The following is a 12,384-nucleotide window of genomic DNA, read 5'->3' on the forward strand; positions in this document are numbered from 1 at the left end:
GTTTCCATCAGGAACAGGGCATCCTGGTGCCTTTCCAGCACCTATGCCCCTTCCCACACTCATTGGCTTCTCTCAGCCACAAGCTTCTCCCAGGCCATAATGAATGGGAATAGAAGAGTAGGAAGGAGATGAAATTGAGGTAATGGTAATAGGGATGATGACGTTTGGAGTGTGGGGCAAGGAAAAGGAAACCAAGGGTCCTTTGTTCTTTAGAATTCAACACATGAACAAAAAAAAGATGAAGGAATAAGACTGGGCACCACGGCTGCTGAGGTAAGTCTGTGGGTGGTGGTGGGGAAACCCCTCCCCAGCATTCCAGGGCCCAACAAAGTGGGCCACGAAGGGAGTTGCTGGACATCCACGAGATCACAGCGCAGGGAGTGTCCATTCTCTACTGGACGGACTGTAGGTCCAGTAGGCTTCCGAGATGAGGTCTTGGAAAGGCAAGGACAGCTACTACCTGGAGGGCACGCGACAGGGGCAGAGCCAGGCGAGACAGAGGCTCCCGCAGCTCGCTGGGCAGGCGCATGGCCTGGGGGGCTCCAGCGCCAGAGCTGAAGGGGAACAGCATGGTTCTGGCTGCCTAGAGCCGGCCAACCTCTGGCCAGCGTCTTCATCCTGCCTCCAAGAACCCTGACACCCTGCGGAGGTCCCTGGAAACTCTCCCCTCCCCTGATTTAGGGCAGCTGCAGAAGGAGGGAAGAGTGTGAAAAACGAAACCAGATTGAGAAACAGCTCGATTGTCATCTCCCTACTTCCCACACACGTAGGCAGCTGCAGAGGCTGGGGAGGGTCCCTCGGGTAGCTACCCCATCCCCAATTCTCTGAAGGCGGCGCCCGCAGAGCTGCCTCAATAGCCCGTGTGCTGTGTGTTACTGACGGCGGGGTGTCAATCATTCCCTTTACGCTCCATCCCACTCCGGACGCAGTGCCGGGCTAGCTGGGCCTGGCGGGTGGGTAAGACGATCCCACCTCTAGTGCCCTACAGTAAAGGAGTAGGGCAGCCCAACCCTTCCCCAGGACACTAGCAGAACCGGCGCGGGGCGGAGCCGCTGCAGAGACACTGCCCCAGCTGCAGCGGGCGGGGCGGAGCCTCGAGGGAAGGGGCGGAGCGGGGGTGGGACCACCGAGGCGGGCCTGGAAACTGCTGGAAGTGTGGTCGTACGAAGCCGTCGCTCCTTCCGCCGCGCTCAGGCAAAGAGTCCCCTCGCCAGCCCCAACCGGCGCCCTTTCCGCAGCGGGAGTCGTGCCCAGCGGCGAAACGCTGTCCCTGTCCTCTGTCCCTGTCCGCTGTCCCCGGGAGGGCAGGGGGCCGGGGGCTGCCCAGAGTTGGGCCTCGAGTTCCTCACCGCCCGCCGGAAAGACCCCTTCCCCTTATCCAGCTGTAGGAATTTGTAGGGGATATTCTAGCAGGGAGATCGAGCCTGGGAGAGTAGGTGGGAGTGGTTGGCCCTTTTCAAGGCGTCCCTTGAGGCTGGTATTCGGGTGTGAAGGCGCCTGCCCCACAGGTTTTTAACGAGATCAGTGGGGATCGTCGCCCCTAGATTCACTTATTACGCCATATGAGCTTTCCCAATATCTCGTTCTGGTGGTGTCCTGTCTTTTAGAGCACGGGGACGGGGCTATGAAAATGAGTAAATACGTGTGCGCTCTGACTTCTTTCTCCCTTGACCGCCCCCCTCCCCTATTTTGGACCATGACGTCAAGGTGGGCGGGCGGCGGCAGGTGCGCGGCTCACAGGCATCCTCCTTTAAGGCGGAGGGATCCGGGGGCGGGCCGCTGGTCTGTGCTTCGCCTTATATAGAGCGTCTTGGGGCACACACCCGTTCTCTTGAGTCACCCCCGCCGAGGCTGGTTGCTGCCGGTGAGCCGGACCCAGTCCTTGCCCCCTCAACTCTCTAGTATACTTGAGATTCTTATTCTTTAAGGTAAGGCCTCAGTCTTTTTCAGGCTTTTCTAGTTTGGTCTTTCTTTCGAGTTGCTGTATCCTTCCTCCCGACCTTTCCGAGACCCAGATTTTGTCCTGGGGAGGCTTTTGGGGATAACGCTGCTAATTTCGGGGGTGGGTGGGAGGGGGCTTTCGAGTTAAGCTTCTTTTTCCTTATGTGTTTGGTGGTGGGCTCTCTTTTAGGCGGCTGCTAGGCACGGGTGAGGTGGGCCGTGGAGTGGGGCTCGGGTAGTGGGCGGTTGCACGTGGTGGCTGCGCCGGCCCGGGACGCTGCCATGTTTGCCCCTCCACTTCCGGACGCGGCTACGGGACGTCGGAGGGTCCGTAAGCCGTGGGGTGGGTGCGCGCTCAGTGTGACTTAGCTTACCCTGGTCTTGGCCAGGTTTTGTCGCCTCTCTTTTTGGACGGGGTTTTCAAGTCTTTTCGGGTCCGTTCCGTGAGGGTTTGCGGCGAGGGATGCCTGTGGTCCATCGTGCTTTTCCCCTTTAGATCTTTCCTGCGGTCCCGGTGGAGGGAGGGGGCAGGCTCTGGGATTCATGGATTTATTCCTCCCCCGCCCCTCCCCAAGAACTGAGATTGTTCTGGAAGCTTCTGGAGCCCGGCGCCCCGCCCTGGTGCCCGGATGCTGGGGCGAAGGGAGGCTGCGCCGTGGCGCCCCCTCCTCGCGTGGCCCTGGCGGACGCATGTCCGGCAGTGACGAGAGTCGGCCCATCAGACTACAGCCACCATCTTAGTTGTGTTTGGTTTGGTCCTGCACATCAGTCACGTGTGCTGCGGGAGGGTCACATTGGAGCTTTTGCTTTATCGATTCTTTGTCTTAATATAAGTCTCCTGGGCGAGCATCCTACTGGTGTCTCACGGGTTACCCTACCTCAGTATGTGAGGCAGCAATCCTATACTATCTCCCTAGAGATACCTAGTGGGGGAGCAGTTTCAAATCATTGCCCTTTAACAAAAACTTGTCACCTTGGGGGTTCCCCACCACCACCAAAAAAGAGTAATAGAAATACAGTGCTTTGCACATTTAAATGTGCGTATTCACCTGGGGTTCTAAGTTCGAATTCAAAATACCGGGGTTAGGGGCCCTGCTCGGCGTGCCTTACAAATTACCAGGTGATGCTGAGGCTGCTGGTCCATGGATCGATCACTTAACAGTGGTTTGGCCCCAAAATACCTTCCGAGAAATCTTAATTCTTTTGTTTTAAAGTGCTGGGTTCCTCTCCCAATTGTCTTCTGACTAAAAGTGTAGCCTGAAATCTTTATAAAGAAAAGGATTTTCAGTCGCAGTACCCAGTTCAAGGCAGTTTGAATTCTTTAATGTCTTTGTTGTAGATAAATTTTTGACCTTTCTTATTTTAGATGCCTGAGGAAGTGCACCATGGAGAGGAGGAGGTGGAGACTTTCGCCTTCCAGGCAGAAATTGCCCAACTCATGTCTCTTATTATCAATACTTTCTATTCCAACAAGGAGATTTTTCTTCGGGAGTTGATAAGTAATGCTTCTGATGTGAGTGACCTGAGCATCTTTATTGGTGTTGGTTTTGTTTCAGAAAAGGGGTAGAAGGTTGGTTTGGCACTTTGTGGGAGTCACTATTAAAGGGGGTTATAAAATTCCTGCAGTTCCAAAAAGGTTTGTGTTCCCTTACGAGGCAAATGGGATACTATAACTGATTCCTAAACTATAGGTCAAAAGGTAATCAGATTTGAGGGACTTTTGTTGTTTTTGCATGAGGAGATGGGCTCTAAGAAAGCAGAATCGTTAAATTGCAATTTGTATTTTCAGGCCTTGGACAAGATTCGTTATGAAAGCCTGACAGACCCTTCCAAATTGGACAGTGGTAAAGAGCTAAAAATTGACATCATCCCCAACCCCCAGGAGCGCACCCTGACTCTAGTAGACACGGGCATTGGCATGACCAAAGCTGATCTCATAAATAATCTGGGAACCATTGCCAAGTCTGGTACTAAAGCATTTATGGAAGCTCTCCAGGTATGTGGTATTTCAGTTAGGCATGCACTTTGCATATTTATTGATGTTGGTTTGCTATTTATTTAAAACTTTTGAGTTTGACTTTTTAAAACTTTGGCAGGCTGGTGCAGACATCTCCATGATTGGGCAGTTTGGTGTTGGCTTCTATTCTGCCTACCTAGTAGCAGAGAAAGTGGTTGTGATCACAAAACACAACGATGATGAACAGTATGCCTGGGAGTCTTCTGCTGGGGGTTCCTTCACCGTACGTGCTGACCATGGTAAGTTGGCTTTCCTGTTAGGGTGTCTGAGTTAGAATTCTGGAGAAATAGTAATAAAGATCTTGAGCACCCTATTTGTAAAGTGGTTGTTTTTCTCTATACTTGTGTTTAGTGTTGTTATCTTACACTTGATTCTTATGGACTGTTTCTAGGTGAGCCTATTGGCCGGGGTACCAAAGTGATTCTCTACCTTAAGGAAGACCAGACAGAGTACTTAGAAGAGAGGCGGGTCAAAGAAGTGGTGAAGAAGCACTCACAGTTCATAGGCTATCCCATCACACTCTATGTGAGTATGTCATCTGATCCTCTAGAAAATTGCACGAACCTTGGTTTTTTGCTTTCTGTATTCTGAAACGATCCCTGCTACTTCCAGCTGGAGAAGGAACGTGAGAAGGAAATCAGTGATGATGAGGCAGAGGAAGAGAAAGGTGAGAAAGAAGAGGAAGATAAAGATGATGAGGAGAAGCCCAAGATTGAAGATGTTGGCTCAGATGAGGAGGATGATAGTGGCAAGGATAAGAAAAAGAAAACAAAGAAGATTAAGGAGAAATACATTGATCAGGAAGAACTGAACAAGACCAAACCCATTTGGACCAGAAACCCTGATGACATCACCCAGGAGGAATATGGAGAGTTTTATAAGAGCCTTACCAACGACTGGGAAGATCACTTGGCAGTCAAGGTAAGAAGCCTTGCTTATTGGCTCAATGGGAGGAGCAGGGTGTTGGTGATAAGACATGGAACTTGCCCAACTGGCTGGTAGCTGGGAATGGTGATTGTGATGAATTCCCCCTCAGGTGGACCCTTCCAGGGTGGAGAAATGACATACATCTTCCCCAGTGACCTCACTGTATCTCCCAGGCAGCCTTACCCACCCAGGGTTCTGATTTGACTGTTTACTCTTTGACCCAAGGATTATATATAGTTTGTACCATGTTGGATTCATTTAGTGCATTAGGGCTTGATTTTCTCAACAGCTGCCACAGTATCTGCTCTATCCCTAGTGCTTAGGGGAAGATCTTTGTTCAGATAATTTGTTGTTAGGACTAAAAGTCACTTTTATCTTGAAATACAGAGTTGGCTTATCTGGGGTTTTCTTTCAGCATTTCTCTGTGGAAGGTCAGTTGGAGTTCAGAGCATTGCTATTCATCCCCCGTCGGGCTCCTTTTGACCTCTTTGAGAACAAGAAGAAAAAGAACAACATCAAACTCTATGTCCGTCGCGTATTCATCATGGACAGCTGTGATGAGTTAATACCCGAGTACCTCAGTGAGTATCTTCTTGGCCTATTGTGGCTTGGTTAAGTCCTTTTAAGGCTTTCTGCATTCTGAAGGGGACTTAAGTCTTCGTCTTACATTAAGGATCCTCTGCACCATAACAAGAGAAGGTTCAGTGAGAAAGTGGGTCCTATCTTGAATGTAGATGACCCTCTGTATCTTTTGCAACTTAGTTTTTTCCCTGTTTGATTTCAGACTTCATCCGTGGTGTGGTTGACTCTGAAGACCTTCCCCTGAACATCTCCCGAGAAATGCTCCAGCAGAGCAAAATCTTGAAGGTTATTCGTAAAAACATTGTTAAGAAGTGCCTTGAGCTCTTCTCTGAGCTGGCAGAAGACAAGGAGAACTATAAAAAATTCTATGAGGCATTCTCTAAAAATCTGAAGGTAAGGAGGCAGCAAATACTGGCTTACTTTATAATTACGATGGATTTTGTTTTTTATTTACATAGAGTAAGTAGTAAGTTATTTCCTAGTAAGATTTTTCTTTTCCTCCTCTAACCCTTAAAGCTTGGAATCCATGAGGACTCCACTAATCGGCGGCGCCTTTCTGAGCTGCTGCGCTATCACACCTCCCAGTCTGGAGATGAGATGACTTCTCTCTCAGAGTACGTCTCTCGCATGAAGGAGACCCAGAAGTCCATCTATTACATCACTGGTATGTTGGAGCCTGGGTCTAGTCAGAGCCTCTCCTTGGGAGAAGGGGAGGACATTCAGGGATACCTGGGAACTGGCAGTATGAGGCATTCTGGTCCTTGATCTATGGTCAATTATCCTACAGGTGAGAGCAAAGAGCAAGTTGCCAACTCTGCTTTTGTGGAGCGAGTACGGAAGCGGGGCTTCGAAGTGGTGTACATGACAGAGCCCATCGACGAGTACTGCGTGCAGCAGCTCAAGGAGTTTGACGGGAAGAGCCTGGTCTCCGTTACCAAAGAGGGCCTGGAGCTGCCTGAGGATGAAGAGGAAAAGAAGAAAATGGAGGAGAGCAAGGCCAAGTTTGAGAACCTCTGCAAACTTATGAAAGAAATCTTGGATAAGAAGGTGGAGAAGGTAAACAGTTGTGGAGCTAAGTTCTCTTATAATAAATGCCTTCGGGGTTTTCTCTCCTCAGCCTCTTGTTGCTACACCACTTGTGGTTTTAGGCAGCCTAATTTGTTTAGAGCCATTAGAGAACTTCTTCTCTTAACCAGGCAGATTTAAGGTTGCTGTTCTTATAAAACTCAGCAAAGATGAGGCTTTTTTTTCCTGAGAATAGAGCTTCAAAAACCATTTTTGCCTTAAAGTGGTGGTTTAATATAAACTGAATGTTTCTGACTGTCCACAGGTGACGATCTCAAATAGGCTCGTGTCTTCACCCTGCTGCATTGTGACTAGCACCTACGGCTGGACCGCCAACATGGAGCGCATCATGAAAGCCCAGGCGCTTCGGGACAACTCGACCATGGGCTATATGATGGCCAAAAAGCACCTGGAGATCAACCCAGACCACCCCATCGTGGAGACCCTGCGGCAGAAGGCAGAGGCGGACAAGAATGACAAGGCCGTCAAGGACCTAGTGGTGCTGCTATTTGAAACCGCCCTGCTCTCTTCTGGCTTCTCACTTGAGGATCCCCAAACCCACTCAAACCGCATCTACCGCATGATCAAGCTGGGCCTGGGTGAGTGCCCTCGTCCTCTTGAGTGTGGCAGTGACTTGGGAATTGGTCTTAGGGGGAAGATTTGACTTAATGCTTTTTGGGTCAATTCCAGTGGCATTCTTTTCTGATTTTTAGGCATTGATGAAGATGAAGTGACAGCAGAGGAACCCAGTGCCGCTGTTCCTGATGAGATCCCTCCCCTTGAGGGTGATGAGGATGCCTCTCGCATGGAAGAAGTAGATTAAGGAGTTTTTACCTGCAGACTTTGCTCCTTCTCTGTATAGTGTCCCCTGGCTCTCCCAGCAGCAGCCCTGCGTGGCCCCAGCCCACCTGGTTCCCTCTGCTGATGTCTAGTGGTTTTATTTCTGTCTTTCTAAGGCAGGATACAAGGGCCTCAAGCCCTGTCCCTTCCCACATTTGACATAGGGTTTGGGTGTTGTGTTGTCGTGTTTGTTTTTGTTCTGAAATTAAAGTATGCAAAATAAAGAAGATGGCGTTTTATACAGTTCTGCTCTCGTAAAGTATATACAGTACTGCGTTTTGAGTTTCCCTAGGTTTTTTACCAAGTCTTAACCTGCCATCACCCTGAGAACAGGTTATATGGTACATAATAGTACATCAAAAGCTTTTTTAAAGGCTTCTTTCTTACAGTGGTACTGGGAATTGAACCCAAGACCTTGTGCATGCTAAACACAGGGCTCTATCCAAGCTATACCCTTCCATCAAAGGCTTTTTTTAAGTTACACAACACTGAATGGTAGCTTTGAACTATCCTGTAACACCCTTTCCAAAGCATAGATGGATCTTCTACTCAATCGTGTTAACTTTACTATGGTAATAAAAGGCACACATGTAGAGACTGTTGAGTTTGGGTCTTCCTGGGTTGGCTGGATGAGGCATGAGGGCATGAGCTGCAGTTCCCAGTCAGTCACGTGATCACAAGGGTAAGCAACTGGTACAGGTTAACAATCTTTCTCACTTCAATGGTTTTGCCCAACTACAGGCTGCTGAGGTAAGTTCTAGATAGGTTAGGCTAAGCGACCGTAGGCAATCTTAAGTTGGTTTGTACTTGGAGTCAACCAAAACACAGGACCAAGCCTGTTGCAGTAGTTTAATAAAATAAAATTATAAGAGCAAAAAGTTACATTTCCAAAGTACCAAAACCTGCACTGGCTCACGGAGCAGAGCCTAGGGATCCAGGAGCGATAGGGGTGGGATTGCTGGGTACTCCCCACCCCCTCCCCCAGCACAGCACCAGCTCTCACTCTCCTGGGAAAGCAGCATTTGGAGCCTACACCATTTGTGCTTCTCACCAGAGGAAGAAACGCAGGTCTGTCAGAGTCTGGAAGGATGGGTATTTAAGGTAGGGCTCACACACAGGTGAAGCGCTGGCAGAGCCAACAGGCAAGACTACAGGGACCTTGAGGAGCGAGGAGCTTTGGAAGGTGTCTTGACACACCCCACCTGCATCTCTACCTTAGGACTCCTGCTTCCTAGAGGGTGGGTGACAAGGCAGAGGGGAAGGCTGCCTTCTGGCCTCCCTGCCCCCAAATGCAGAACTGGTTTGCAATACTGAAGGAAAAAACCTGCACTTTTTTACCCTTGAGCCGGCCACCTCAGAAATTTACTGGTACCTTGAGAGGGTCCTAGTCACTTCATCCCTCAGGCCCCTCAAACCTTCTGCACAGACGACTCGACTGGCACTGCCTTCTTTCCCCGCTGCTTTAGACGGCCCCGGGCATAGACTCGGAGCAGGAGGGCAGCAAAGACCACAGCCACCCCAAGCCCTCCCACCACAGTGACAGTGTGGCCGTAAAGGAGGCAGGAAAGGAGGATGGCAAAGGCCTGGCGGAGGGTCATGATGATGGTGAAGACAGCAGCCCCAAACTGCCCAATAGTGTAGAAGATGAAGAGCTGGCCGCACGCAGAACAGATAGAGAGCAGCAGGGTGTGTGCGGCAAATTCACCATATCGTCCCATGAAGCGGATCCCCTCCAGGAGGGCCCCCTGCTCTAGAAGGGAGCCCACTGTGAAGAGGCAGGAAAATAAGTTGACCCCAAACATCATCTGCACTGATGACATCTTGTAGGCAAACAGGGCATCCTGCCAGTTGGAGGTGAAGCTGTCAAAGGCGATGTAGCCTGACAACAGGATGAGGCCTGAGAGCGTGGTGGCCGGGGAGCTGTGGGGCTCTGGTCCGCTGGACAGCAGAAACATGCTGACCCCGATGGAGATGAGGCCGGCTGTCAGATATTCCCAGTGTTCATAGCTGCGCCGGGACACCAACTTTCCCATCAGCATAACAGGGATTACCTTGGAGGCCTTGGCCAGCACCTGGGTGGGGAAGCTGACAAACTTGAGAGCTTCATACTGGCACCAGCTGCTAAGCACATTTGATAGGCTGGCAAAGGAGTACCGGTACATGGGTGCCCCGTGCCGGGGCTGCTTGCATAAGATGCAGTAGAGGCCAGCCACGATCAGTGCCAGGACTCGGTTCATTAGCACCAGGAACTGTGAATCCGAGAAGCGCTCACCTGGCGAGGTGGCTGTGGCCCCATAGCTGCGGGTCATCACTCTCTCCTGCAGCACTCCCCAGGTCAGGTAAGACACCTGAGTGGGGAAGGGCGGAGACAGGAGAAGATAAGCAAGAGAAGGAAAAGATAGGCCAAACAGGACCCCAACAGTCTCCTTCCTATCTAACATGATTTAAAGGACCACCTATGTATTTGGGTTCCTCTGTAGTAATTAGAAGTTTCCTCTCCCCTCCCAAACCTGGATTCACCTTGTAGGGAATCAAGGGTGTGTGAAATGCAACAACAAATGCTTTAGGACTGACCAGAGTTTGTCCCCACAGCAGGGTTTTTTAAAGCCGACTCCATCCCAAGTATTTCCCTATTTTCAACCAATTCCAGGAGGTAAGAATTCTTAAAGAAGATTGGACACTTACTAGTTCAACATGGTATATATACCAGATGAACTAATAGAGCCCACTCCAAATGCCCTGAGGTCAGCATCTCAGCACCCCTCTCACTTGCGGTAGTGGGGAAGGCTAGGTGGCTTCCCCAGACTTTTATCAGTGGGTTAACTATGTGAGGCACACCACTGTAAGCGGAAGGGAGAAATCACCGAAAAGAGGGTAAGAGAAAAGAGGAAAGGAAAAAACAGCATTTCCCCCAACTACCTCTAAGAAGACAGCGTGCCTCTGGGAGGAGGACACACAACACAAACACCAGCAAATCACTGGGACTGGTGGGGTGAAAGCTCTGGTTCCACAGAGTTCCCGCCTGCCCGGACCCAACCCAGGAAGAGCAGCAGAGCCTGCCTACCTACCTGGAGCCCCGCGGCACAGAAGAGCAGCTTCAGGGCCTGCCAAGTGGGACTGGTCTCTGTCGGCTCTGGCCGGGGAGCCAAGGGAACCTCGTCTGTAGCCTTGGGCTCATTGCCAAACACACAAGTTTTCACCAGGGGAAAGCAGAGGCCCCTGCCTGGAGAAAGCACACAAGAAGCCCCAGAGTTCTCCCTAGCGCCTCATCTTACCCAGAGCTGCCAGCCAGCCCTTCTGGCCGCCCTCCCAGCCTTGCCAAGCCCCACGTGTCCTTTGCAATCCTGACCAACCCTTGTTAACACAGACCAAGCATACTTCCCCAACCTTTCCCCCACACACCTGTCTCCAGGTAGTTCTTCCGCCTGAAGTACTGCACCAGCAGGTAGCCAGGTACCATAAAGCTCGCATAACCAGCAGCATTCACCAAAAAGCGGAAGAACCATAGCTGGGTCCACGACTCCGGAGGGGCTTCGGGGTTCTCCCCACCTGCCCCCAGGGAGGGGAGCGCAGCCAGTACCACCACTGCCCACCACCTGCAGGGACCGAGGACGTAAGAATCAGGGTGCAGCTCCTTATCCTCTCGGCCCTCCAGAGGGGACGACACTGGAGAAGGGCCCGGAGTCTCCTCCCCGCCCCTTCAGCGGCAACCCGGCGCGGACAAAGAGCCTCTCTCTCGCCTAGGGGTGCAGGCGCCGGACAGGCAGGGCTCTCTCCATACCCGGGAGCGGACCCGCCCCTCCGGCCACACAGGTTCCTTCTGTTCCCTCCAGCGCCTGCCGGCGGCTCCGGCCAGAGGCGGCGTCCCCGACCCCGCCATCCAGGTTCCCGGAGCGCCAGGGTTCCCCGACTTCGCCCGACACTCCTGGAGCCCCCGAGGAGCACGACGCCACGCGGCGCCCCTACAGGCGCTGGCTCCGGGAAGCGCTAGGCCGGCTTCTGGCCGGGCAGCTGGGACCCCACCCGGCCCCCCGCGCGGAGGAGCGGCGGTCACGTGGCGCGGGGCGCAGTCACGTGGGCTCGCCGCTCCCCCCAGCCCCCTACCTGGCGTCCATGGTCCGGGCCGCGTGGGGCGGAGCGGGGCCGGGGAATGCGGGTCCCCGGGCCGCAGGCGCCCTCCGCTCCCACTGTCGCCTCCAGGAGCAGCAGGCGAGCCACGGGCTAGCGGAAGTGCCGCGCTGTTCCCGCCTCCCTCCCGGTGGCCGCCACTCCGCCCCCGGCCGCGACCATGCAGCGCCCCGGGCCGCCGCCGGGCCACAGCGACCCCTCGCGGCCCGGAGGGAGACGCGGCTCGGTGAACGCCAAGCTGCCCCTGCGCGGGGTAGGCGGGGAGCTCCAGGCCCGTGCCGCCCCCTGCTTCGTCATCGCCCTTAACCCTCACCACCGGCCCGGAGGTCGTGGTGACCATTGCCATCCTAGGGGCCGGGACGTTAAGGTTCTGCCTCCTAAGCACATCCATCGTTATGTCACCGTTTTCCCGTTTTCTGGCAGGAAGATGTCCTTCCTTTTGTGACTGGGCCAGCATTTCTGTCCCCCCATCCCTATGAACTTCAAGGCTCTGCACCTGGCCCCCGTCTACCGTGCCCACTCACCCACCCCCTGCAGAGCCCCAGTGGCCTGCTCTCAGTTCCTATAATTCACCAAAGGCCTTCCGCCCGCCCCTTACTCATCCTTCTGAGTAGAGATGACACTCAAGAGGACCCCCGACCACCCAAAGTCCCGCCTTCCCCCACTCCACTGTCCTCCCTCCCACCATTCTTTTCCTTCCTTTGCATCCACTGCAACTTGTAATTACATATTTATTGGGCTATTTATGTTTTCATGGCTGTCTCACTAGACTCCAAAGTAGCCAGAAACTGCTGGTTTATTCCCCCATATTCTTCATCCCAGCTTAGGTCTGACTTCATAGTCCCCTCCAACATATGTGGAATGAGAGAAAAAAAAAACATAGA

General features: G+C 52.5%; 2 protein-coding genes across 3 annotated transcripts; one reads left to right on the forward strand and one right to left on the reverse strand.

The window, feature by feature from the left end:
- Positions 1 to 1,690: 1,690 nt before the first annotated feature.
- On the forward strand, positions 1,691 to 7,615 carry HSP90AB1 (heat shock protein 90 alpha family class B member 1). The gene is made up of 12 exons (XM_010979545.3): positions 1,691 to 1,928; positions 3,308 to 3,454; positions 3,731 to 3,937; positions 4,038 to 4,197; positions 4,350 to 4,483; positions 4,571 to 4,879; positions 5,301 to 5,466; positions 5,670 to 5,860; positions 5,984 to 6,131; positions 6,255 to 6,523; positions 6,798 to 7,131; positions 7,246 to 7,615. Exons 2-12 carry the CDS (start codon positions 3,308 to 3,310, stop codon positions 7,353 to 7,355), a joined length of 2,175 nt encoding a protein of 724 aa, XP_010977847.2. The 5' UTR covers positions 1,691 to 1,928; the 3' UTR covers positions 7,356 to 7,615.
- Positions 7,616 to 8,206: 591 nt separating this feature from the next.
- Positions 8,207 to 11,629, reverse strand: SLC35B2 (solute carrier family 35 member B2). 2 transcript variants are annotated; one of them, XM_031434612.2, is made up of 4 exons: positions 11,477 to 11,629; positions 10,775 to 10,968; positions 10,441 to 10,595; positions 8,207 to 9,720 (listed from the first exon to the last, which is right to left on the reverse strand). In XM_031434612.2, the coding sequence occupies exons 1-4, from the start codon at positions 11,485 to 11,487 to the stop codon at positions 8,782 to 8,784; spliced, it is 1,299 nt and encodes a 432-aa protein (XP_031290472.1). In that variant the 5' UTR covers positions 11,488 to 11,629; the 3' UTR covers positions 8,207 to 8,781. The 2 variants fall into 2 exon arrangements, with proteins under 2 accessions (XP_031290472.1, XP_064332609.1); XM_064476539.1 differs by lacking the exons at positions 10,441 to 10,595; positions 11,477 to 11,629 and having other exon boundaries at positions 10,775 to 11,444.
- Positions 11,630 to 12,384: the final 755 nt, after the last annotated feature.

Source organism: Camelus dromedarius, chromosome 19, assembly GCF_036321535.1.
Source record: "Camelus dromedarius isolate mCamDro1 chromosome 19, mCamDro1.pat, whole genome shotgun sequence".
Classification (NCBI taxonomy): domain Eukaryota; kingdom Metazoa; phylum Chordata; class Mammalia; order Artiodactyla; family Camelidae; genus Camelus; species Camelus dromedarius.